Here is a 23,993-nt window from a genome sequence, read left to right on the forward strand (position 1 = left end):
AAAAAATTGAAACAAGAGTAATTCTGCAATACTAGTACCTTCTTCATTTTAAATGCTAAAGAATCATAGTCACTATTTGTTTCTAAAAATTAAGAATCATAAACAAACAAAAATAACTAAACCATGTTTAAAAATCACACTTATTTCATATCGGTGAATTTTTCTTGAATATAACTTCAACCTTGGAAAATCTAAGAAGATATTTTAAAGAAAGAATTAAAATACTAATTTTGAATGTTGGCTTTTATCCAGAGGCAACGTTTAGTGGTACATGTTATAACAGAATCATATGGTATCCATAACACATGTACAAATAGTGTCTCCTCCGTGACAATCTTTAACACACACAAAAAACAGATATTGAATAACCGACACTGCAAATTGGGGTTTGGTAATGGTTTTACTCTGATATTAAGGATGACTGTCAATGTGAAACACATTTTAAGAAAGAACACTGTATAAACTAGACTGTTTAGTGGTCAAACATTCAAGCATACTATCCACACTGATCATGAGCCCACACTTGTCTGAATACATAAAAATTAAGAATTGTGGATTGTGGATTGCCAATGAGAATATTATCAACAAGAGACCAAATTATGAGGATTTCAACAAATAAAGGTCACTGTATGGCCTTAAAAATGAGTGAAATTCAATAGGTATTGTAAGCTCTGAAAGACCTCGCCAAAACATTTCAACTATCTGTTAAAACAATAATAAAGACATTACAAACAACAACCATCGAATTACAGGTACCCAACTTGCTAATCATTATCATAAATCTAAGATTTAAACAAAATAAAAGTTTTATTAAATAAATAACAACAACAAAAATTATACATAATTGTCAACATCTTTATCAGGTTTGCTACGACAACAAAATAGTTGACAAAACCACTGTCGAAAACCAGTGAATCTACTGTTAGGTTTGGATTGAAAGCCAACTTCTATATCTATTGCAGATTCTTTAGTTTTACTAGTATTCGTTGAACCTTGAATTTCGTCTACTAGTGGCGAAAAGAATGGCCTCAAATGTGGTCTTGGAGTTTCTTCTGTGTCACTTAAACTTATACTGAACCATTCACTGTCTGACGTCCTTGATGTGTCTGGTATATCTAAAAGAAAATGAAAATGTGTTATTAACATAGGAAAAGTGAAAGTCAGACTTTTTTTTGAATGCTTGCTCTTTAATATCTAAACTGCAATCCTTAACAGCAAAACTACTTCGCGTATGAAGATTAAAAAAATAATTTGTAATATTAAAAAAAAACAGTTTGTATTCAGATTGAAGATTTCAGTGTTGAATTTCTAAATTAAATTTTTCGTGTCAACTATTAATGACAGTTAGTGATTATATCCAACATTTGGCTAAATTCAGTATGGATTGAAAAGACACCAAGGTTATAAAGCGGGAACCACGTTACATAGAAAAAGGTTATATAATATAATTTACCTTCATCCTCAGTGTTGTCATCCAATGTCGACAAATCTAACTTTAGTTCCTCTTTTAATGCACGCTGATTATCATTGATGTCTTTTGTTGAAGGCTTGCTTCTCTGAAAAATAGAGTAAAAAGAGTGTTATAAGGTCCTTTTAAGCATGCAGTCACAACTTACAAAAAAATGGGAATTCAGCTTGGAAAGACCATCTAGTGAATCAACAAGAATAACATGTCTGTATATTTAATGTAATTTTGACGTTATGTTTTAACATGACTAAGCTTGTAGACCGCAAACACCAGTACATGTGAATCAATTTTGTAAAAGTTCGTTTCTACTTTTTTTTTTAAATTACACAATTCTACAATGTATGATATTACAATATCAAAAATGTTTACCTTAAATACTCTATTGACTATCCGTTGAAAAGAACTCCTCTTATTGGGAACAGTTTCACTAATTGTTACAGCTGTGTCCAGTTCCCCTGAAAAGCAAGGCAAGAATGTGTCTCAATTAAAAACTTGAAACTCGATAACACACACCGTTGTGAGAGAGCTATCATTTGATTTTAAGGGTGGTCGGGGGAGCTAGGATGAAATTTGAAATAAAAAGGCAGGACAGAAGGTTTGAGGAAAAAGAGCAGCATGAGGAACCTTGCAAAAAAAGGAAAGATGATATTTTATGAAGTCAGGATAAACTAATAAAAAAAGACAGGACAGATATTACAACTAAAAAAAAGTAGACCAAATTTTTCATCCTACCCCCCTTTTTTTGACTGAATTGAAAGTAGATTATTTTTTTATATGTCTGACATTTCATTCATTCATTGAATATAACTTTTCTAATAAGACGTGTCAAAAATGCATCTTTTTCATTAAAAGGAGTAAGAAATATTCAAAGAATAATTTATAGAAAAAAAATTTGATGACTAACTTGTTGACGAAAATCATATTCATATATTATTATGTTTTATCATTAAGAGCAAAAACATACGATATTAGCTAGAGTAAATAAACATAAACCTACTATTGGTCACTGATGGGGAGTTTTCTAATTGGCAATTATACCACAACTCCTTATTTACATATTTGCTTTATTCAAGCTTTCCCGCATAGAGAACAATTATTAAGTTTATTTTTTGGGGATTTTCTTCCTGTCAGACACGAAATTTTTTTTATACATGTATTTCCAATTGTGATCCTCTATTTTTTTTAAATTCCATATTTTCGTACTATAGGAGACAAGATCTATATGTGCTTACTGTTGATCGTAGCATTCCTCATGTCTGTATTTTGGAAGCTTTGATAATTACAATGCTGCTCTCGCACAAATGATTTTATTCTTTCTTCTTTCACCGGTGAAAGGAATGGTCCTGTTTGTCTATTCTGTACTGGGTCCACTTTGAAGTGCAGTTCTTGTTGAGGAGTACAAGCATTCTTTTCATTGTCCTTTGAAGACAAAAAAATATGAAGATGTGAAAATTACGAAATGTAAACAGTTTTGCTCTATACGCGCAATATTGGAACAGGCCAATTAAAAAAATAATTAAAAAGAAAAAAAATGAGCTACTGATTGATTGGACGCTTGCTTCTAGAAAGATAAACAGTTAAAAAAAAAGTTTCCTTAGTACCTAATACTGAGACAGCCAAGTTGAAGAAACATAGAATTTAAAAACAAATATGTATATACCTTTTGGGAAACATGCCGCAGAGAATCAATGTTAGTGGTTGGTTCCCAGAATTCTTCAAATTGCTTCTTTATCTTTTCCTGTTCTCTTGTCATCCTATTTTTCTCCTTTTCTTCTTTGATTATATTTTCTCTGGCATATGATTCAACAAGTTTGTTGTATTCAGCATCTCTGACGGACTTATAGAAAGCAGCACATTCGTCTTCGTCTGTTATTTCTTTGGCTGATATTACTTCAGACGAATCTACCTTTTCTTGCTCTCTTGTTTTCGTATAAGCCTCCCTTTCTTCTTTCATTATCCTTTCTTTGACATATGCTTCCACAAGTTTATTGTATTCAGCATCTCTGACTGATTTGTAGAAATCAGCATATTCGCCTTTGACTTCAGTCGAATCTACTTTTTCTTGCTCTCTTGCTATCAAATTTCTCTCTTTCTCTTCTTTTGTTGCCTTTTCTCTTGTATATGCGTCAACAAGTTTATTGTATTCAGCATCTCTGACGGACTTGTAAAAAGCAGCACATTCTTCGTCTGTGCTTGTTATTTCCTTTTCATCTTTCAGATCCAATGCCTCAGTACTTTCTGAGTTATTTACATCCTTCAAGAAAGCGGATCTCTCATACTCGTTTCCCACCCTTTCTGATTCTCTGTAATTCTGAGGTATTTCAATTTCTTTACAATTATCTAGTTGGGCACCAGACATAACGTTAGCTTCTATTTCACTGAAATGAAAGCAATTAGTTTTCAGACTTAATGTAACGCCGCCTATAGCCTGCAATATCCACCAATTCAACGAAATACAAATATCAATGACAGTAAAAAGTCACACTGAATGTTATTCTTGAAAACAAAGAATAGAATAGTTTTCGAAGAAATGTTATACAAATATGTGTATTTGACTTATTCACTTAATTTAGGTAAAGGTATTTTTCACTTAATTCAGGTAAAGATATTTTTCACTTGATTCAGGTAAAGGTATTTTTCACTTAATTCAGGTAAAGTTATTTAGTCTTAAATTAAAAATAGTAAATAGTTCTAAAATTCTAATAAAAAGCTAAGTAAGGACAGAAAATAATATCTATTTAAATTTAACAGCAGTGCCGACATATATCATTAGACATGGAAGTGATTGCTTACCCGAAAGCAACGTGCAGCAACGACAACATTAAATTACGGACATTCCATTCAAGACTGCTACTATGGATCTCCATCTCAATTCTGAAAAAAAAAGATGAGGAAACATTACACTAAAACTTGTTTATTTCTCTAATTTGTGGTAATCAAATCTCTTTTTTCTCTTTTTATTTCTCTCTCTATCTATCATATCTTGTTTACCCTTTTGTGGTCAATTGACTCTTTATCATCAAAATGAATAGGTGATATGATTGCAAATGAGACAACTTTCCACAAGAGACAAAAATGACACAGAAACACGTTTGGCTCAGTTACTCCAATGTCCCTTCGTATAAAAAAGAAGTCAACGAGACAACTCTCCATCCAAATCATAAATAGGAAAAAGAAACAAATATAGGTTAAATTAAGTATGAATTCAACTTACCAAGTCTCTACATTACTGATTCTTGGACAAAATGATTTTTTAAGTTCCAATTTTTTAAAAAGCGTGTACACTGTCGAAGTCAGGTTAACAAACTGACAACGTTGCCAAAGAAATACAATAATTATGACGTTATGCCGTCCAGTGTCATGTGACACAGTTTGTATCTGTACATGGATGGAGAGCTGTCTCATTGGCACTCATACCACATTTTCTTAAATCTATCGGATCTATGTTTATATAGTACCATGTGTGCATTGATTACTATAAATGTATGCAATTGCAATTTTTGAAGGGGTTAAACTCCCTTCAGGCAAAGTTGACTTCTTATTTTGTACTGTTATGTACCACTGTCCAAGGTAAGGGGAGGGTAGGGATCCCGCTAACATGTTTAACCCCCTCCACAATATTTTTGTATGTGCCTTTCCCAAGTGAGGAGCCTGTAATTTGGTTGTCGTTTGTTTATGTGTTACATATTTGTTTTTCGTTCATTTATTTAAGTAAGGGCGTTAGTTTTCTCGTTTGGATTGTTTTACATTGTCATATCGGGGCCTTTTATAGCTGACTATGTGGTATGGGCTTTGTTTATTGTTGAAAACCTATAGTTGTTAATGTCTGTGTAATTTTGGTCTATTGTGGACAGTTGTCTCATTGACAATCATACCACATTTTTTATATCTATTTAAATGCCGTTCTTTTTTATCCGTTTGGGGTCAAGTTTAAACAGTCCCCAAAATATCAACGTATGTATACATCAATGATTCGAACGTTACTGGTGAAGGTAAATCCATGCATACATTATGTTCGGCAATAGGATGAAACAGTTTTAAATCTAAGGGTATTGAATAATTTTTAATTACAATTGTACATTTTAAGATTATTCATTTTTTTTAAATCAAAGGTATTGCCGCGTTTAAATTTGATACAATATTTCTTTTTTTTCATTTGCTATTTTCGTTTAATCCATTATGGGTCTCATCTTCAATAGAATTTGATCCATGTGATAAGCAGTGATGACATAGACGTTGAGTTCTCTCTATATTTCAGAGGGTACTAAATGTGTTTGATTGTGTTAACTTATAACATTTGGATTATATGCATACTATTGCTAGAGAAAAAGACTACGGTGCCATCAACTTACTTTATAATTGTTTTATATGTTTTTGTTGAACTTTTACACAAATTATCATACAATAGTCATTGCTCTTAATTCAAGCAACAACGAAAAACAATAATCAAACATAAATAAATTAAAAAAATAGGTTAAATAGACAGTGGTGGATTTGCTACTTCTTTTTACAATTTTTTTTTTTGGAGTAAACGGTTCCATGAAATAACCAATATTGAAATAATTCGCGTATTTTAACTTTGCAACCTTGCTGTCAAAGAGAGGCAAAACATTTCAAATGGAGAAATGAGAAACTTGATGAATGGTTTACTGGAAAAATGTTCGCTAATTTTGTATTACATTTGCCTAGTTAGGGTGCATGACGCTTTAGACAAACATATCTAGTCTTACCTCACAATGAGATTCCAACAATCTTCGCAAAACTTTTAAAATTCAACTTCAGCAGTATAAAAGCAGCAGGCAGATAGATTGCAACGTTCTAATCTGATACACGGTTGCCACAGAGGTTTATGACGTTTCGACGTTAGATATCATGTGGGAACGTTTGCGTTAACTGATTGGTGGTGCATGAATCAATTCAACGGTTGACCAATGCGAGTTTTGGTGAATATTGCCGAATTGTTTATATATAGTATTTGATTTGTCAATGGAATATAAATGAAGTGAAGCATATTTCTTGCAAAACTTGTTGCAGCCAACGCTAAGTGCCAGTAGTAAATTTGTAAAATTTAAAGTTATACGAGGGACGCTTTCTTGCTTTACCGTGACAACTCTCAATCAAAAAGTCACGGAGTATGCGTGTCTCTTGTATTGGATTTTTGACAGTTATACCAAAATTGCTACTGCTTACTTCTTGTTTACAATTTAGTTAAGCACATTTCTGATTTATTTTCATATTCGTGTGTTAACGTTACGGTAATATCATGCAATAGTTGGAGGCTTCAAAGATAGGTACTGTGACAGTAAACAACCGATCGGCGTCTATACTGAAGCTGAGACTACTATAGTTATAGTAGTCTCAGACTGAAGCTTCAAACACAATACTGATCATTACGTACTCTTAAATCATGAACGTCGCAAAATGATGCACAGAAAACTAGTAGTTTCAAAGATTTACCGGTTATGAAATGTATAATTAAATGTTTTTGACGACCTCTTAGTACAGTTTAGTTCTTTTTTGTTTCGAACGGGGTTTAAATTTTAATTATTTGGTAAAATTTTTAAAATCATATAAAAAAATAAACTTGAAAAAATTGGGATTTTTGAAACTTTGATAAAAAAATCCAAAAATCAAATATTTTAAAACTGTTTTTTTTAATATTGAATTGATAAGTGTTAGCAAGGTTTTGTATAATCTATCTATACAAATCCTTGCAATTGATGATACACAGACCGTAAAAGATGTTGATCCGGTAAAAAAAATCATGTCTTGTCCGTAGTTGATGATTATTTAGACAATTTTTCACATTTCCTTCGAAAATGAAAGTAGAACACATGGATAAAGTGAAAGTTAAATATAGAGAAATTTTATGCAGACAGAAATTGTGACTATGTATGCAAGTATTCTTTATACATCTAACGTTACACCACTAAGTATTCGATTAAATACAATTTCTGCTGTTTCTAGTAATACTTGGCATCTAAAAAAATTTTTTTTTACTAACTAAAGATTTGGACTGAATATCTTATTTGACCTTATTTTAGTCCGAGATTACTCTGACGTCCGACGGCTGTTTTTCCAGACAAGCTGGGCCGTGGGACAAACACGGAGCATTGGCTTAGCGTAGGTAGCACTCCACAGTTAGAAAAGAAAATTAAAAATGAGCAACAAAATGTTTTATCATCTCCTATTTCTGGATTTCTAATACATTAACCTTACTGTTTGTGTTGTACATGTGCATATGTATGTAATCAGTATCTTCCATAGATTTGATTTTTCAAAGTTAAAAGGGTGAAAAATAATTCCTTTTATGTGTATCCATGGCAACATTCTGCATTTATTTACAATAAAATATTGCAAAAAGGGGGGTAAACATGTCACATATCCCCCCAAAATTTGGATCAAACTAGAATTTCAATGCCTTTAAGTGATACCTTTTTAGAAACTGTTTGCATAGATCTTCCTAATGATCAAATAAAAAATGGGTGTCTTTCGCCTCATTTTTTCGTAAAATCCAATCACAAAGTTCGTGCCATAAAAAGTTGGAAAAAATCATTACAATAATTGCCGGACCAATGTATGGTATGGGCATGCAAATACGGACTGTCATACAGAAAACAGCCTATATTACATGCATTACATAATCTTGATGTTCATATAAACCCAATACAAAGGCTATTTTAGTACTCAGCTATCCAAAAATGAATTTTATTTCACACTAGCTCTCATATTTTAAAAATCCACAGGGGCCAAAATGCGAAACTACACACCTAACTGTGGAGTGCTACCTTAAGGTGAAATTTTTCCCCTCCTGCCTCAATTTGTAGTATATTTTCTATGTTCTACTAGCTGTAACGACTAAAATGGTACCTTAGTTTTTAAAATTGGTTCAGTAATAAAGATTTTATGAAGGTTAGCAGTTGATGTTGAAACGCGCCAAAAAGTGATTTAAAAATTAATGCTGGATCATAGTGAAAAACTTCAAGTCTGTCTCATTTTTGGGGTAAAATTCAAAAACTTTTCCCTTTTTTCTGTTTAAAATCATAAAACTACATTAAAAGAGAAAAAATTATACAATTTTTAGGTATTTGAATGCACCTGTATGTCAATTTTGCTGTAAATAGCATACCTAACCTTGTTTTAGTAGCTCTCAAGCAGGGTATAAATTTCTAACAGTACTGGCATCAATAAATTTAATTAATGCCAAATTATAATATAAAATCTTGCTAAAAATGTTTATTTGACTTATTCGCATTCAAAAATTTCAAGCGATACATTCTGGGGATATCAGATAAAGCGCAATATTTGATAACAAGAGCGAAGCTAATAGAGTACAAATTTAAGACCGCAACATGTCTAAGTGTCAAAATGTGTATATTTGGTTGCTAAGGACAGTAAACAATAAAATAATCATGAATTGCAATCCTAGCAGAGTTTTTAACTTCAGAACTAAAACAAGAACATAAAAGACTTCAGACTTGTGGTGAAATTTATCTTAAAAAGTGCATTTCTGTGCTTTCTGATGTGCCATAAGGTAGCACTCCACAGTTAGAAAAGAAAATTAAAAATGAGCAACAAAATGTTTTATCATCTCCTATTTCTGGATTTCTAATACATTAACCTTACTGTTTGTGTTGTACATGTGCATATGTATGTAATCTGATGTACAGTAGTTGTCGTTTGTTTATGTAATATATACGTGTTTCTCGTTTCTCGTTTTGTTTATATAGATTAGACCGTTGGTTTTCCAGTTTGAATGGTTTTACACTAGTAATTTTGGGGCCCTTTATAGCTTGTTGTTCGGTGTGAGCCAAGGCTCCGTGTTGAAGGCCGTACTTTAACCTATAATGGTTTAATTTTTAAATTGTTATTTGGATGGAGAGTTGTCTCATTGGCACTCACACCACATCTTCCTATATCTAATCAGTATCTTCCATAGATTTGATTTTTCAAAGTTAAAAGGGTGAAAAATAATTCCTTTTATGTGTATCCATGGCAACATTCTGCAATTATTTACAATAAAATATTGCAAAAAGGGGGGTAAACATGTCACATATCCCCCCAAAATTTGGATCAAACTAGAATTTCAATGCCTTTAAGTGATACCTTTTTAGAAACTGTTTGCATAGATCTTCCTAATGATCAAATAAAAAATGGGTGTCTTTCGCCTCATTTTTTCGTAAAATCCAATCACAAAGTTCGAGCCATAAAAAGTTGGAAAAAATCATTACAATAATTGCCGGACCAATGTATGGTATGGGCATGCAAATACGGACTGTCATACAGAAAACAGCCTATATTACATGCATTACATAATCTTGATGTTCATATAAACCCAATACAAAGGCTATTTTAGTACTCAGCTATCCAAAAATGAATTTTATTTCACACTAGCTCTCATATTTTAAAAATCCACAGGGGCCAAAATGCGAAACTACACACCTAACTGTGGAGTGCTACCTTAAGCATGTCTTAAAGTGACCATAATTTTGTTCATGAACTGTTTATTTTGATGTTATTTTAGTTTTTTTGTTTTTTTGTGTCAATAATTTTTTTGGGAGGCAGGGTCATGTTCCAATCTCATATTATAAATTGATATACATTCATATAAATTAGATAAGATACACAGATATTTTTTTTTCTTTGCCTCACAAAAAAATCTGCAAGCATGGATGGCCTTTGCTACAATGTCAGTTTTCTAATTGCTGTAATTCTTTGCCAGAAAAAGTATGGGTGATTGACAAATGTTGACAACATTATGTTGTTTAATTTTACAGTTTTGATAATACAATGGCACATGGACCAGATCCAGTTTACATATTACGTGGAAGTGAGAGTGCTGTCACATGCTTAAAGTATTGGTCAAGTAATGTTCTATACTCTGGAGATCAGAATGGGAATGTGTACGTCTGGGACATGGAAACAAAGCGTCCAGTAAATAAGATAATTGGTCATTCTGGACATTCTGTGTTACGGATAGAGTTTATAAGTGATTGTACAATGGTTACACACGGTAGAGATGGCTTTATACAGTTTTGGAGTAAGATAGAAGATGTATGGACAAAATCAGGTACTATAGTAATATGAATTTGTAATTTAATGCATGTAGTTCTTGTCGAAAAACTACAACTCACTGACCATAATATAAGATTAATGAAATGACACAATTTTAACAAAATAAGGAGATGTAGTACTGTATCATGAGTTTACACCTGCAAAAATTACCAGCTATACGGTATATATTGACTAAGCAAAGTTTTTCATTTAATATTTACTTATAATTTGAAAATGCTATTTCAAGGATGATTTCTTTTTATTACAGATGTCATAAAATCCACCAGTTTTGGATACTGTGCCTGCTCCATAGTAGACAATAAAATTGCTGTACCATCTGAAAGTACCTCTACAGTACAGTTATATGATATGAGTACAATGCAATGTATAGGAGAACTGAAACCAGATATTTCAGGGCAAAAATATGGAATGTGCATGGCTGTTAAATCTGTCGAAAACACCATTTTGATTGGATATGAAAATGGGTGTATTGCATCATGGGATGCCAAAACTTTTAAGATGGCTGACAAGACACAAATACACAAAGAATCTGTCATGTGCCTTGATTACTCCTCACAATCAAACTTTGGTATATCAGGATCAGCTGATGAAAATCTTGTATCATGGTCAATTAGTGAGAATAACACTATAGTAAAAGGGAGAGAGAGTACAGTGAAAAATCCAGGATTTACTAGTGTTTCAATAAGACATGATCAAAAGATATTTGCCACTGGTGGATGGGATTCTAATGTCAGGATATATTCTGTGAAAAAATTAAAACCTTTGGCCGTACTGTCATACCATAAAGAAAGTGTACAGTGTGTCACATTTTCATCTGATAATTTATTGGCATGTGGATCTAAGGATAGCCATATTAGTTTATGGGACATTTATAGATAGTTTTATTCTTATTAAACACATAATATAATTAACTAATGAAAACTTCTCTATGTTACTGACTTGATATATAAATTTTCCAAGGCTTATCACTACCTTTTTGATACACAAAATATAGTGCATCTACCATAACATTCTATCCATATAATTTACAGAAATTAAGCAATGTAAATATATGCTGATATTCAATTTACAAAACGATAAAATAACATAACTTTTGCAAGGTGCAGGCATCTAGTATCTGATCTAAAAATATAAATGATGTCATTGTTAAAGTCATCTTTAAGAGTTGGAGTTATGTAACATTGTCCAGAATTGTAGTTGAATCAACCTCAATTAATGCTTTATTGACATAGCAATATTTAATTTTAATTCCAACTGACAAATAAACGTAATCTTTAGTATTTATTTATTTGAAACAAAGATAAAAAAAAATTCAAAGTGCATATTAGAAAAACAATGGTGGTGTTGCACCTCAAACCCACAAAAACAAGACCATGTTTTTCTATTGAAAATAAATGTCTATTGTTGAAGATTGTGTCCCTTTTGTCGAACGATCCACAAGGCCAATTTCTTGATGTAAGTCAATGATAAGAGGCTGACTTTACTGTATCTTTTGTGTCCTTTATTTCAAGTTTGATGGAATAGATGACATTGATGCTTTCAAATTGTCTCCAAACTTTGAATTGTTTACTTTAAGTGCAATATTATGCTGTAATGTGAAGTTAAGGATAATGCAACCTTCTTTTTTGTTCTTCCTAAGAAGCTCCTATATGTAATCAGTTACATATTAACAAAGGAACAAGTAGGCAAGAAATGGAGCACAGTTGGTTCCCATAGGAATACCAATTGTTTGTTGATTAACACGTCCTCCTGTCCGCCAGACCGGATCCAACTGACCTCAACCTCATTTAATGGGTTAAATTTTGTTGGAAAGCCTGTTTCTTAGATACATTAAGCAAGGTCATTGGTGTGAAGAATGATTGTATGGTGTACATGTCCGACTGGCAGGTTTCATCGGACCTTGACCGTATTTTGATGGTTTGGTCAGTTTCTCTGGTACTCTAATTTATGTAATAATGTCTTTTTCGAATCTACTATAAACAAAAGAAAAATTACTACTGCTGGTTTTTTTTCATGTGATACATTGTAAATTATTGGTGTTTTTTTTTTTTGGTCTTAAATAATGAAGGATATTGTACTTTGCCCTTTATACTATAAATGGGCTATATTGTGGTTGATTCAAATATGCCCCTTTATACTATTGGGCTATAAAGTTTATTGCCCATTTATAGAAACAACACATCTTAAAATTATTAATTGCGCATTCAGAACAGAATCATCTCTAATAATATTTAACAGATAAGCACGTAGAAAAGGTACACGTGGGACTTAAAAAGATTAGCCTTAAACTTTAGGAAGAAAATTTCGAAATTATTTATTAACAATGTACAAAGAAATTCGAATCAACAAGTCCTGCATTCACAATTGTGAGCTAAATTGAATGCCATTTTTCGATACCTTTCACCAGGTTCTAAATTTGGACAATAAAACCATATAACGTGAGTAGAATGCTTTCCAGGATAACAATGGGACTGCTTCCTGAATAATGGGTTTGATGCATGACACACTCCAGGCCTGAAAAGAATGAAACAAAGATTATATAGATGTTAATACAAAATTCTACCATTAAGAACATAGGACTCATATCAAATTACTTTCACTGAATCAATCATACTTTCACATAAATACCTAAATCTGACTAATACATTGTATATCTGTTGTATATTATTGAAGTTAAAGAAATAAATTATTTATCATTCATTGGAAAATGTGACGAAACTTCAGCCATCTTCAAACAAAATGAAAAATGATCAGAAATGTGCGCTCCAAATGAAAAAAAAATAAAATCAAATGCATCGCAATATGCATTAAGAACATAAATTCAAGTATAATTTAAGGTGTACCACTTGCCATTATTTTTGTGATGCAGATATTACTGCGAAAAATTCAAATGTAAAGGCTTAAAACCTTGAAACGATCACAAAATACATGTTAAACATTTTCGCGCACACTTTTATAAATGCACCGACTATCCATATGGGCGGCAGATTCAAAATGAATCTGTGTTCCCGATTACTATTAAAATAATTGTGTTGGCTATCTTGTACATCAGATTGGTGTCTGTGTCACCGATTGTCATTGCATTACAATTGATTTTGCTGTTATGTTTAGCAGATTGGTGTCTGTTACCAATTGCCATTGCAATACAATTGATTTTGCTGTTATGTTTAGCAGATTGGTGTCTGTTACCAATTGCCATTGCAATACAATTGATTTTGCTGTTATGTTTAGCAGATTGGTGTCTGTGTTACCAATTGCCATTGCAATACAATTAATTTTGATGTCGTGTTCAACAGATTGTTGTGTGTGTTTCCGATTGCCTTTGCAATGACATTGATTTTGCTGTTATGTTTAACAATTTGGTGTCTGTGTTACCGATTGCCATTGCAATAAAATTGATTTTGATGTCGTGTTCAGCAGATTGTTGTCTGTGTTACCGATTGCTTTTGCAATGAAATTGATTTTGCTGTTATGTTTATCAAATTGGTGTCTTTGTTACCGATCGCCATTGCAATACAATTAATTTTGCTGTCGTGTACAGCAGATTGGTGTCTGTGTTGCAGATTGCCTTTGCAATGAAATTGATTTTGCTGTTATGTTTAACAAATTGGTGTCTGTGTTACCGATTGCCATTGCAATACAATTGATTTTGCTGTTATGTTTAGGAGATTAGTGTCTCAGTTACCGAATACCATTGCAATACAATTAATTTTGATGTCGTGTTCAACAGATTGTTGTCTGTGTATCTGATTGCTATTGCAATACAATTATTTTTGATGTCGTGTTCAACAGATTGTTGTCTGTGTTTCCGATTGCCATTGCAATACAATTGATTTTGCTGTTATGTTGAGCAGATGAGTGTCTATGTTTCTGATTACCATTGCAATACAATTAATTTTGCTGTTATGTTTAGCAGATTTGTGTTTGTGTTTCCTATTGCTGTTGCAATACAAATGATTTTGTAGTCGTGTTCAGCAGATTGTTGTCTGTGTTTCCGATTGCCGTTGCAATACAATTGATTTTGCTGTTATGTTCAGCAAATTGACGGTGTCTGTGTTTCCGATTGCCAGTGCAATACAATTGATTTTGCTGTTATGTTAAGCCAATTGGTGTCTGTGTTACCGATTGTCATTGCAATATAATTGATTTTGCTGTTATGTTCAGCAGATTGGTGTCTGTGTTTCCGATTACCAGTGCAATACAATTGATTTTGCTGTTATGTTTAGCCAATTGGTGTCTGTGTTACCGATTGTCATTACAATGCAATTGATTTTGCTGTTATGGTTAGCAGATTGTTTCTGTGTAACCGATTGTTATTGCAATACAATTGATTTTGCTGTTATGTTCAATAGATTTTTGTCTGTTTCCGATTGCCATTGCGATACAATTGATTTTGCTGTTATGGTTAGCAGATTGTTGTCCGTGTTTCCAATTGCCTTTGCAATACAATTGATATTGCAGATTGGTGTCTGTGTTTCTGATTGCCATTGCAATACAATGGATTTTGCTGTTATGTTCAGCAGATTGTTGTCTGTGTTTCCGATTGCCATTGCAATACAATTTATTTTGCTGTTATATTCAGCAGATTGGAGTCTGTGTTACCGATTGCCATTGCAATACAATTGATTTTGATGTTATGTTTAGCAGATTGGTGTCTGTGTTTCTGATTTACATTGCAATATAATTGATTTTATCCCCATATCGTTCTTTTTTTTTTAAAGAGAAGGTTTTGTAACTGTATGGTTTATTCGTGTGAAATCCGAGAAACATATATGGAATATTTACTTACATGCAATTTGAAGAATAGTAAAACTTTCGAGAAAACTTTCCAAGCACCCAACACATGTCGTCCATGTACTCAACAATGTCCCTGAACCAGAATAACTCATAATGAGGCAGACATGCAGAATGTCCAGAAACTGTGTGGTCAACATTTCGTAAAGTGAAAATCTGGTCTGTACTGCGTTTTCGTCTCCCAAACGATAATACTTTGGATGAATGTGGATCGACAAAATCCCCTCCATTCCACTTAATAATTTTCACGTCTGGGTGTGTGTCGTCAGCTGGCTGCATCTTAGCAGTATTGTCCGGTTCTACAAAATCCCAAACTTTTGCTTCTGGTTTATTAAATGGTTTCTCTTTCAATTTTGTAAGGACCTCTGCTGGTTGATATTTTTTCACATTTGCTTTCTTCTTTTTCTTCTTCTTCTTTTTCTTTTTCTTCGCCGGAGTAACATCTTTAACACTATGTGATGGAATAAAGGTTACTCCTTCATGAACTGGAACAGTGTCGCTCCTTTTTCTTTTTCTTTTCTCTTGTTCTTGAACTACTGTTTCTTGGTTGGTTTGGCCATTACACAAACCCCTACATAAAAAAAGAAATAAAAAAAACCGCCAAATGTTGTTAAGATCCAAGTATATTTATCATTGCATAGAACACGATAACATAATAAATTTAAAGTCCAGTGCCGGATCCATTTTGCTGGGGTTCCACTGACTGTCTAAGAGGGGCCCGATCCGGTCATGCTTCAGTGATTCCCTATATAACCAACCAAATTTTCCCAGGAAAGGGGCCGGGCCCCCTCAAAATCCGCCTCTGTAAACCGACAGCATAAGTAATTAAGGGCTTCATAATATTACACGACATACAACGAAAACACATAATGTTCTTACGATATCATAATATTGGAAGCAATTATATATTTGGTGGAATTCCCATTTGATTTTGGCAATCGTAAGGAGAAATCCCAAAAAAAGTTTCAACATTTGGAAAACCATGCTTTCAAAATGTGATTTGTTAACGAGTCTGACTCTCTTTATTATAGCAACGGACGCTGTAACATCTAGCACGGAAATGGATTACAAGGATTAAACGTTCATGTTCAAACTAAACGAGGAAAAATTTCTTGAAGTTGGCCACTCCTGGACCCTTTTGAATATTGGGTAGTAGAACTATCACGTATAATATATCGATAAAACACATAAATATAGATTTCTTTGCAAACAAATACACCAAGGAAATCCTAATCAAAATGTTTTACATGAAATTACATTTTGTCGCACTTGTGCCTCTTTCCCGAATCGGTTAGAACTACCATCACTACGACTGTAAGTGTTTTGTTCAGTTGGTGTCGTTTTTGTCAATGTAGAGTGTTTTGTTCGTCGTATTTTGTTCATCTGCAAAGACATGACTATGTTGATAACAAGTTGCTTTTTTTTTTCTTTTTTCTTTTTTTATAGTTTATGCTCAAAGGCAAATTGTCATTGGTGGCCTTTCGTCTCTTTAACACATTCCCAATCTCAATTTTATCATACTAATTTTTCTATACTTTCAAATTAAACTATGAAGGTTTATAATTTAGTGCTTTAAAACACACACGGAATAAGCATAATACTAAAAGTATCTAAAGTATTTCATTTGCCAGTCAAGAAAAAAGTGGTAAGAATCGGGGGATTAACTGAAACTTACATAAATCCTCTTAACATCCGGTATGCTGTACTAGGTAAATCTTCATCCCATGGGTTACCTCTGAAAATATAAGGAACATGCACTTATTAAAATTGAGAATGAAAATGGGGAATATGTCAAAGAGACAAAAAACCGACAAAAGAGCAAACATAGTCGAAAAATTCTAAAGTTTGTCAAACTCTCCATGTGAAAAAGAATATTACCAATTACGGATCTACTAACATTGAATTGTGTTACTTTGCCTATGAGGCACTTGTCTCAGAATTTTTCCCCCTATGTACCTTAATTAAGCCAAGATTCTGAGACAAGTGCATGAGCTATGAGGTGAGTATATAAACATTTTAAAATGTACATGTATCATGTTTCTACATGTGGATAACTTAAAAGTCACGGTATATTTCTTAAATGTTCATGAATCCTAAAGACATACTTCTTTAAACAGATAAATAGTTGTTGACAGTCCAAGGAGCATGATTGGATAAAGAGAGAAAAAAAACACAATCGGGGTTTGTAAGTTAAGCCATTGGGAAAAAACCTACGTGAAAAAAAATCAAAGAATATGCTAATCTAAACTCTTTCGACTTTTTTTTTTGATAGTTTCATTCATTCGATGAAGTTGACAATTATTTTTTATTTGCTTCATTTTTAAGTTTGAAATAATACAGTACTCTAAAATAATTACAACAAAACCCCCCTAACGAGAAAGACAAGTTTAATGAAACAATGAAAATGTCGAGGACAAGTTTAATTAAATGACGATTGACGATTTGTCACAGATACTACATTTGGAGCAGGATTTGTTTACGCTTTAGATACACATGAAATCCTCCATTTTATGCTCTGCCTTTTTTATTTTTTTCTTCGACTTATCAGTTGTGATCTTTTGCCAGTCTAGTAGTGTTTATGTTTAACCATTAACACTAGGACCGAGTGGTCCAAGTAGTTACTACTGTAATCACTATAGCTAGCCAGTCAACACTGAGAATGTTATTTCGAACACCGCTCGTGCGGGTACAATCGAGTCAAATCTTAATTGCCTAGGATAGTCAGTTTTCCTATCGAAGGTCGGTGGTTTTCTCCGGGAAATCCGGCCTCCTCCACCAAAAAAAACCTGGCCGCCATGAAATATCCTAAATACGGGGCTTAAAAGTGGCGTTAAAACCGGCAACTAATAATATATATGCCCTTACGTGTCTTTTTTGTCATTACACACTTTATCCAACACGTCTGAATCTGGCACATGTGTACTTCTTTTGTGGCGTGTATGCGCACTACTCATGCTTCTGACATGTATACCTGTTCTAGATTCATTAACCAGAACTTCCAGATCTTCTACAAAATCATGGACTGCCTTTTCTCTGTGAATACAAAAAACATCTAAAGGTAAAGCTGAATCTCTCATCTGCATAATAGACATATGATAATAACGTAATAGTCAGGATAAAAAAAAATCTTCCCCTTCATTTGGAAACATGATGACATTATCTTGAACCTTTCAACCCTTTGTGATTTTGATTTCTAAAAAAGATGTATACAGACTCGAGAAAAAAAACACACCTTGGAAACCTCTCAGCAGAACCAATATTTCTCGTCGGTAGCAATGGCTTGGCGGGCCAGATGACAACACCATTGCATAAACGGGCCTGTTTGGTATATGGATCAAAAGCTGATGTAAAAGTCCGTTGACTGAAGAAAATCACCAACACACAGACACTCTGAAACTGAAACAAATGAAATATTTAATTCTAGGTATTCCATATTTCCATTTTCAATTTTATTGTTATTATTTCAATACTGGACACAAGAATTTAATAAGATGTCTTACCATCCGTTCAGAGATCATTGTAAGAAAATGTCAACACCAGTCTTTGTCCATATTGCCTTCTGTGTAATCCCTTTTCTCTGTTAAGATAAAAAATTGAGCTATTCATGTCTAGTCGTTTTTAAACATAAACAAGAAGAAGTGGTATGATTGCCAATGAGACAACTCTCAAATAAGAACAAATGAAGTAAAAGTTAGCAACTGTATAAAAATGTATAAACCAGCCTACGGTCTTCAACAATGCATAAATACAACATAGCAAGCTATATAAAACATCCCGAAATAAAAAAAAATATATGTACAACTAGTCATAACATAAATCTGGCGACCTAAACCAAACTTAAAAAAAACAAATATGCGATACAAAACGAACGCCAACTACTGCATTACAGGTTCAAAACTTGGGATATGCACACTCAGAACGCAGTGGAGTTAAACATGTAAGCGATCGCCTTTTATATGTTTTCGCCTTAAAATTTTCTTTATTTATCATACCGATACCATTCCGGATAGTAATAAAGGGTAGATACTGTTTATTCTTATTTTTGAACACAGCAAATTTAAAGATCAACACAAAACGGGGAGTCCTTTTTGTGGATGTTTTACTGACATTTTGGAATAATAGAACCGCAAGACAAAAGTATCATAGCATATTGCAACATTAACCGATCAACAGAAACCAAGATATTTTAAGAAGGCATCGCAATAACAATTCTTTCAAATTCTGTATACACCTTTTTGTTACTTATAGTTAAAAAGAACGGAAAATTCTAGAAATTAGCATATCAGAATCAAGTTCTATGTACTATAGTAGTAACAATCGTTTTAGGGATTCCCCATCCTTGGAAAATTCCTTCATCCACCCATCCACCCTTGATTTTGGTTGTAGCATAACTTTGTTTCATTGATCAGTAGCAGCATTTTAGCACAATGACTCGGATGTATAAATGGGGGAAAAATTACTGCGGATGTCGTTGCAGATAAAGCAGCAAACTACATTACACTGTTTGATAAAAGGATAACTATAGGCATTTACCATTCCAATCATTGTAGCTATACGTTAATCTCCGGTACATTCATCATAGTGGATATTGTGATTAATTAAAGGTCTGTTCTGTTTTATTTTTTTTTAGAAATTTAAGCTAAAGATGAAAAACTAAATCTCCTTTCACTTTATTGGATACCTAAATCACATACGCGTCCTCGTGTCTTTACAAACAACGTTCTATTGTAGGGTCTTCCCAAGTGCTTCTCAAAACCTCTGTCTATAAACTATCAACATCAATTGTATCGACAATGAAAGCCGGGCTTCAGAGTTATTATGAAACTACCAACATTATAGGTGTGATGTGAATTTAATGTGGATACTTGAAAAGTCCATCAGCGGCGTAGGAGTGGACTGAATCGTGTGGGAGAGTGCAAACTTCTGAAAGTGACAAAAAATAAAAACACAACAGCTTTTCTATTAAAAGTACAAGAGTTAGTCGTTCTATTTCATATAGAGGATTTGAAAAAAACACCTCTGAAAGTTACATAGGAGTAAACTCCTTGTTGATGTGTTCCATTTAAAGCTAACTTTGTACAGTTGCTTCTTGTGAAGAGTGCAAAAAAGCTAAACTTATCCTTAAACTTTACATTCCGCTGTGTAGGCGAATTTTTCTCACGAAATATTTTAAAGTTTGATGACTATGTTAAACGCATGCTACTCCGCCGATCTTGTAACAAATGATACAACTGATACAGGTTAGTCTGACTCATGTTTTGACTTTAATTTACAGAAATTGTCAATGAGGGTCAGTTAAGAAAAAACTTCACAACACAAGAGTTGATTTTAGTTTCCCAATTGTTTATTTTACCTTTCTATGTAGCAGCATTTAAATAGCGCCTGCATATGAGTATATATCCCCAAGTTGATAAGATATTCCAAAGTATGCATTTCCTATCATGATTACCTTGATAGATAGAGAGCTGCAGAGTCGCTATTAAGAAAAGGATTCTAAGTGGTGATTTAAAAGTCATCCTTTCAGAAATTGTATACAATCACTATCATGAGTTGGTTTCAGATGACGACGATGTTCCAATTTTGTCGCTACCATATAAATCTCGTCCTCTTCTCTCCTTGAATGTAAAATCACCGATGATTATACTTTTCGTCGAAGTTGTACTAGTGGTAATACATGTGGAACAGGATCTATATATCAATCCGAGTCACCCGATATCACACCCGCTTTTTGGATGGGGCTCGTAAAGCTCAGTTTTAACTTTTTTATGTTCTGGTTTGTAGAGGTTATTTTTCTTCTGGTCGGTGTCTGCAGGCTGTCTTCGATCTGATAGCTTGGATATCGATCCATGTGTTATCTTTTGCTTCTTTTTAACTTCCAATTGATTCGGTAAAACGTTTATCTTATATCAAATTTCGTTTTAGGAAAACTGGTATTCACTTACAACATTTATCCAACTGACGGCTAACCTCTAAAAAAATACCATTTAAATGAGATAAAAGAAACAACCTTACCTAGATCATCAACAGACAACAATGTCTGAGAATTACATTCCTAATGTCTTACCTCGCCGTTCTACCTCTCACGGGGACTCATGAATATTGTACGTGATATTCTTAACACAGGTTCTCTCGAATAATTTCGTTTAATAAGTTATAATTTATTTATTCTGATTTTATATAAGTTAACATATGACAATTTGAAAATAATTACTAACATTAAATACATCACATAAAATTATCCGGATTTTACCGCGTAGACACAGATGTCATGAGAAGTAACAAAGCAAGAAATTTATTCTCTTACGTATATTATTATAATTCTTTTGTACGACATAAATACAAGAATCTCAGCTTATATTTCTGCTGAGGTTCATGAAAAGTCAACACATTTCTTACAGGCGTATGGATTTTATCCAGAACTAGTTGAACTACTCCGTACACACGGTCAATGTTTTCATTTCTTCTGCTATTTGTTGTTATGAATAGATATAGGAAGATGTGGTGTGAGTGCCAATGAATGACTTTTTTCAGTTCGGGCCAAGTGAGGTTTTCGGCTTATCACTTGGTGTTCATCGTCGTCTGTCGTCGTCGTTAACTTTTTACATTTTGAACTTCTTCTAGAGAACCACAGAATGTAATGAAATTAAACATGGCATGAATGTTCCTTGTGATGTGCTTACCAAGTGGTGTATCTTTGAAGCCGATCAATCATCCAAGATGGCTACCAGCGGGGAACTTCGATTAACAGAAGACTCCGAGTATGGACAATACAAACATATGTCTTCTTTTAAAGAACCACTGAATGGAATGGAACCAAACCTGACATAAATGTTCCTTATAAGGTGCTGACCAAGTGTTGTTACTTTGAAGCCGATCAATCATCGAAGATGGCCACCAGCGGGGAACTTCGTTTAGTAGAGGACCTTGTGGACAATACAAAAGAATGTCTTCTTTTAGAGAACCACTGAATGCATTGAATGAAACCAAACATGGCATGAATGTTTCTTATGAGGTGCTGACCAAGTGTTGTTACTTTAAACCGATTAATTATCTAAGATGTCTGCCATACAGTGGGCCCTTAGCTTAACAAAAGACCTTATGTGAAATACATTCAAAAGTTTCTTTTGAAGAACCACTGAATATGACAACGCAACCAGAAAATGTTTTAGAAAATGCCAAATACACTTTAATCTCTATATTTTCTAAAGCTTTTTATTTTATTTTATGACATAGTGACCGTTTTCTCAGTTTGAAAAATTGTCGAGTGATGTAATATATTTCTGTGTGATATTTGCTTCACTTTGTTTTATACATGTATGAGGCTCCGAACTTAGCAACAAAGTATTTCAAACCATGATACAACCTCCGCCCTCATTGATTCAGAATCAAAATATATACTAGCATATACATTTTATATTAATGTCTTGTTGTATTGCAGGTGTTCGGACAACGTGCAAAAAGGACTTGTGATGAGCAGAACCAATATTGAAGGCATTTCACCTCAGCATTTCACCATGTCTTTTTTTTTTTTTTTTTATCAAAATAGAAATTATGGAAAACTTTTTTCCAAATGCTAGGAGATATCAGGTGATCAAAATTCCATGCATAGTGCACGCCTTTGTATTATAGCATTTCAACTTGTTGATACATTCTCCGTGTAAGAGCGGTTGGAATGTTGCAACATAGAAGGAGTCTACATGAAGTTTTCCTATTTTGTATTTTAACCGGAAAAAATGTACGGTGACCCTATCTTTTCTTTTGAAATTCTCAAAACATTGTCTGAAAGCTATTTAAGCTATTTCCTTAAGTATTTAACAATTCTATCATTTTGTTTAGTTTCTAGTCATAAAATGGTGTTTTTTCCTGTACAATCCATACAAAATGTGTCATTTTGTCACGTCCTGTAGCTTAAGAAAATGCGCGGTGACCTATCATTTTTATTATATTTTTGAACATATATCAATAGATACTACGTTTTTGCAGATTATGAACAAATATTCTATCATTTTTATTTTAGACTCCCCCTTAAATGCTTAAATGACAATAAACTGAAAGACCAGAGACATATAATATATGTCTCTGGAAAGACCATTAACTTTTTCTATTTACAGGGGCGGATCCAGCCATTTTTAAAAGGGGGTTCACAATCCAGAGTAAAGGGGTGGTCCAATCCCGCCCCCCCCCCCCCCCCCGCCCCCTGGATCCGCCACTGATTCAGGAGGGTGGTAAAGGGTTATTTTCGTGCAACGTTTTCGGCCTTTTTATTTCACGTGTTTTCGTGTTTTGGTGTTTTATTTCTCGTTTTCTCGTGTTTGGTTCGATGTGCGTGCTTCGTATTTCCCCTTATTTATTTTCCGTGTTCCGTGTCGGTGCTCTTAATTTCTCGTTCTTGCATTGTTCCGCATTTCATTAAAAGTAAATTGGAACCTGAGACTACTATAACACAACTGTGTTATAGTAGTCTCAGTTGGAACTAACTCAAAGTCAGTGCGTTATAGTACCTTTTGAAACTTGTGTAATATAATAGAAATTGATGTATATTGTTACCGTTCTACTTTCTATTGTATAATTTTATGTAGGCTATACACGTAATAAAGGCCATCAAAATTATATTTTGTTTTCAAATCATATGTAAGTAGCATACGCTAAAAGGTGA

At 33.3% G+C, this 23,993-nt stretch overlaps 3 protein-coding genes across 6 annotated transcripts; 1 reads left to right on the forward strand and 2 right to left on the reverse strand.

Moving 5' to 3' along the window:
• Window positions 1-834: 834 nt before the first annotated feature.
• Window positions 835-6,305, reverse strand: LOC134722438 (calponin homology domain-containing protein DDB_G0272472-like). The gene is made up of 7 exons (XM_063586059.1): window positions 6,199-6,305; window positions 4,262-4,342; window positions 3,129-3,846; window positions 2,701-2,887; window positions 1,838-1,923; window positions 1,454-1,556; window positions 835-1,115 (listed from the first exon to the last, which is right to left on the reverse strand). The coding sequence occupies exons 2-7, from the start codon at window positions 4,333-4,335 to the stop codon at window positions 835-837; spliced, it is 1,449 nt and encodes a 482-aa protein (XP_063442129.1). The 5' UTR covers window positions 4,336-4,342; window positions 6,199-6,305.
• A 45-nt stretch (window positions 6,306-6,350) lies between these two features.
• Window positions 6,351-11,454, forward strand: LOC134723271 (guanine nucleotide-binding protein subunit beta-like protein 1). Of its 4 annotated transcripts, none has more exons than XM_063586891.1 (3): window positions 6,351-6,411; window positions 10,246-10,538; window positions 10,791-11,454. In XM_063586891.1, the coding sequence occupies exons 2-3, from the start codon at window positions 10,259-10,261 to the stop codon at window positions 11,420-11,422; spliced, it is 912 nt and encodes a 303-aa protein (XP_063442961.1). In that variant the 5' UTR covers window positions 6,351-6,411; window positions 10,246-10,258; the 3' UTR covers window positions 11,423-11,454. The 4 variants fall into 4 exon arrangements, with proteins under 4 accessions (XP_063442961.1, XP_063442959.1, XP_063442960.1 ...); XM_063586889.1 differs by lacking the exon at window positions 6,351-6,411 and adding an exon at window positions 7,238-7,360; XM_063586890.1 differs by lacking the exon at window positions 6,351-6,411 and adding an exon at window positions 7,242-7,364.
• Window positions 11,455-12,841: 1,387 nt separating this feature from the next.
• LOC134723273 (uncharacterized) lies at window positions 12,842-18,916 on the reverse strand. Its single transcript, XM_063586893.1, has 6 exons — window positions 18,838-18,916; window positions 18,570-18,733; window positions 18,203-18,370; window positions 17,013-17,072; window positions 15,333-15,908; window positions 12,842-13,057 (listed from the first exon to the last, which is right to left on the reverse strand). Exons 1-6 carry the CDS (start codon window positions 18,853-18,855, stop codon window positions 12,886-12,888), a joined length of 1,158 nt encoding a protein of 385 aa, XP_063442963.1. The 5' UTR covers window positions 18,856-18,916; the 3' UTR covers window positions 12,842-12,885.
• Window positions 18,917-23,993: the final 5,077 nt, after the last annotated feature.

The sequence above is a fragment of the Mytilus trossulus genome, chromosome 6 (genome assembly GCF_036588685.1).
Source record: "Mytilus trossulus isolate FHL-02 chromosome 6, PNRI_Mtr1.1.1.hap1, whole genome shotgun sequence".
Lineage (NCBI taxonomy): Eukaryota > Metazoa > Mollusca > Bivalvia > Mytilida > Mytilidae > Mytilus > Mytilus trossulus.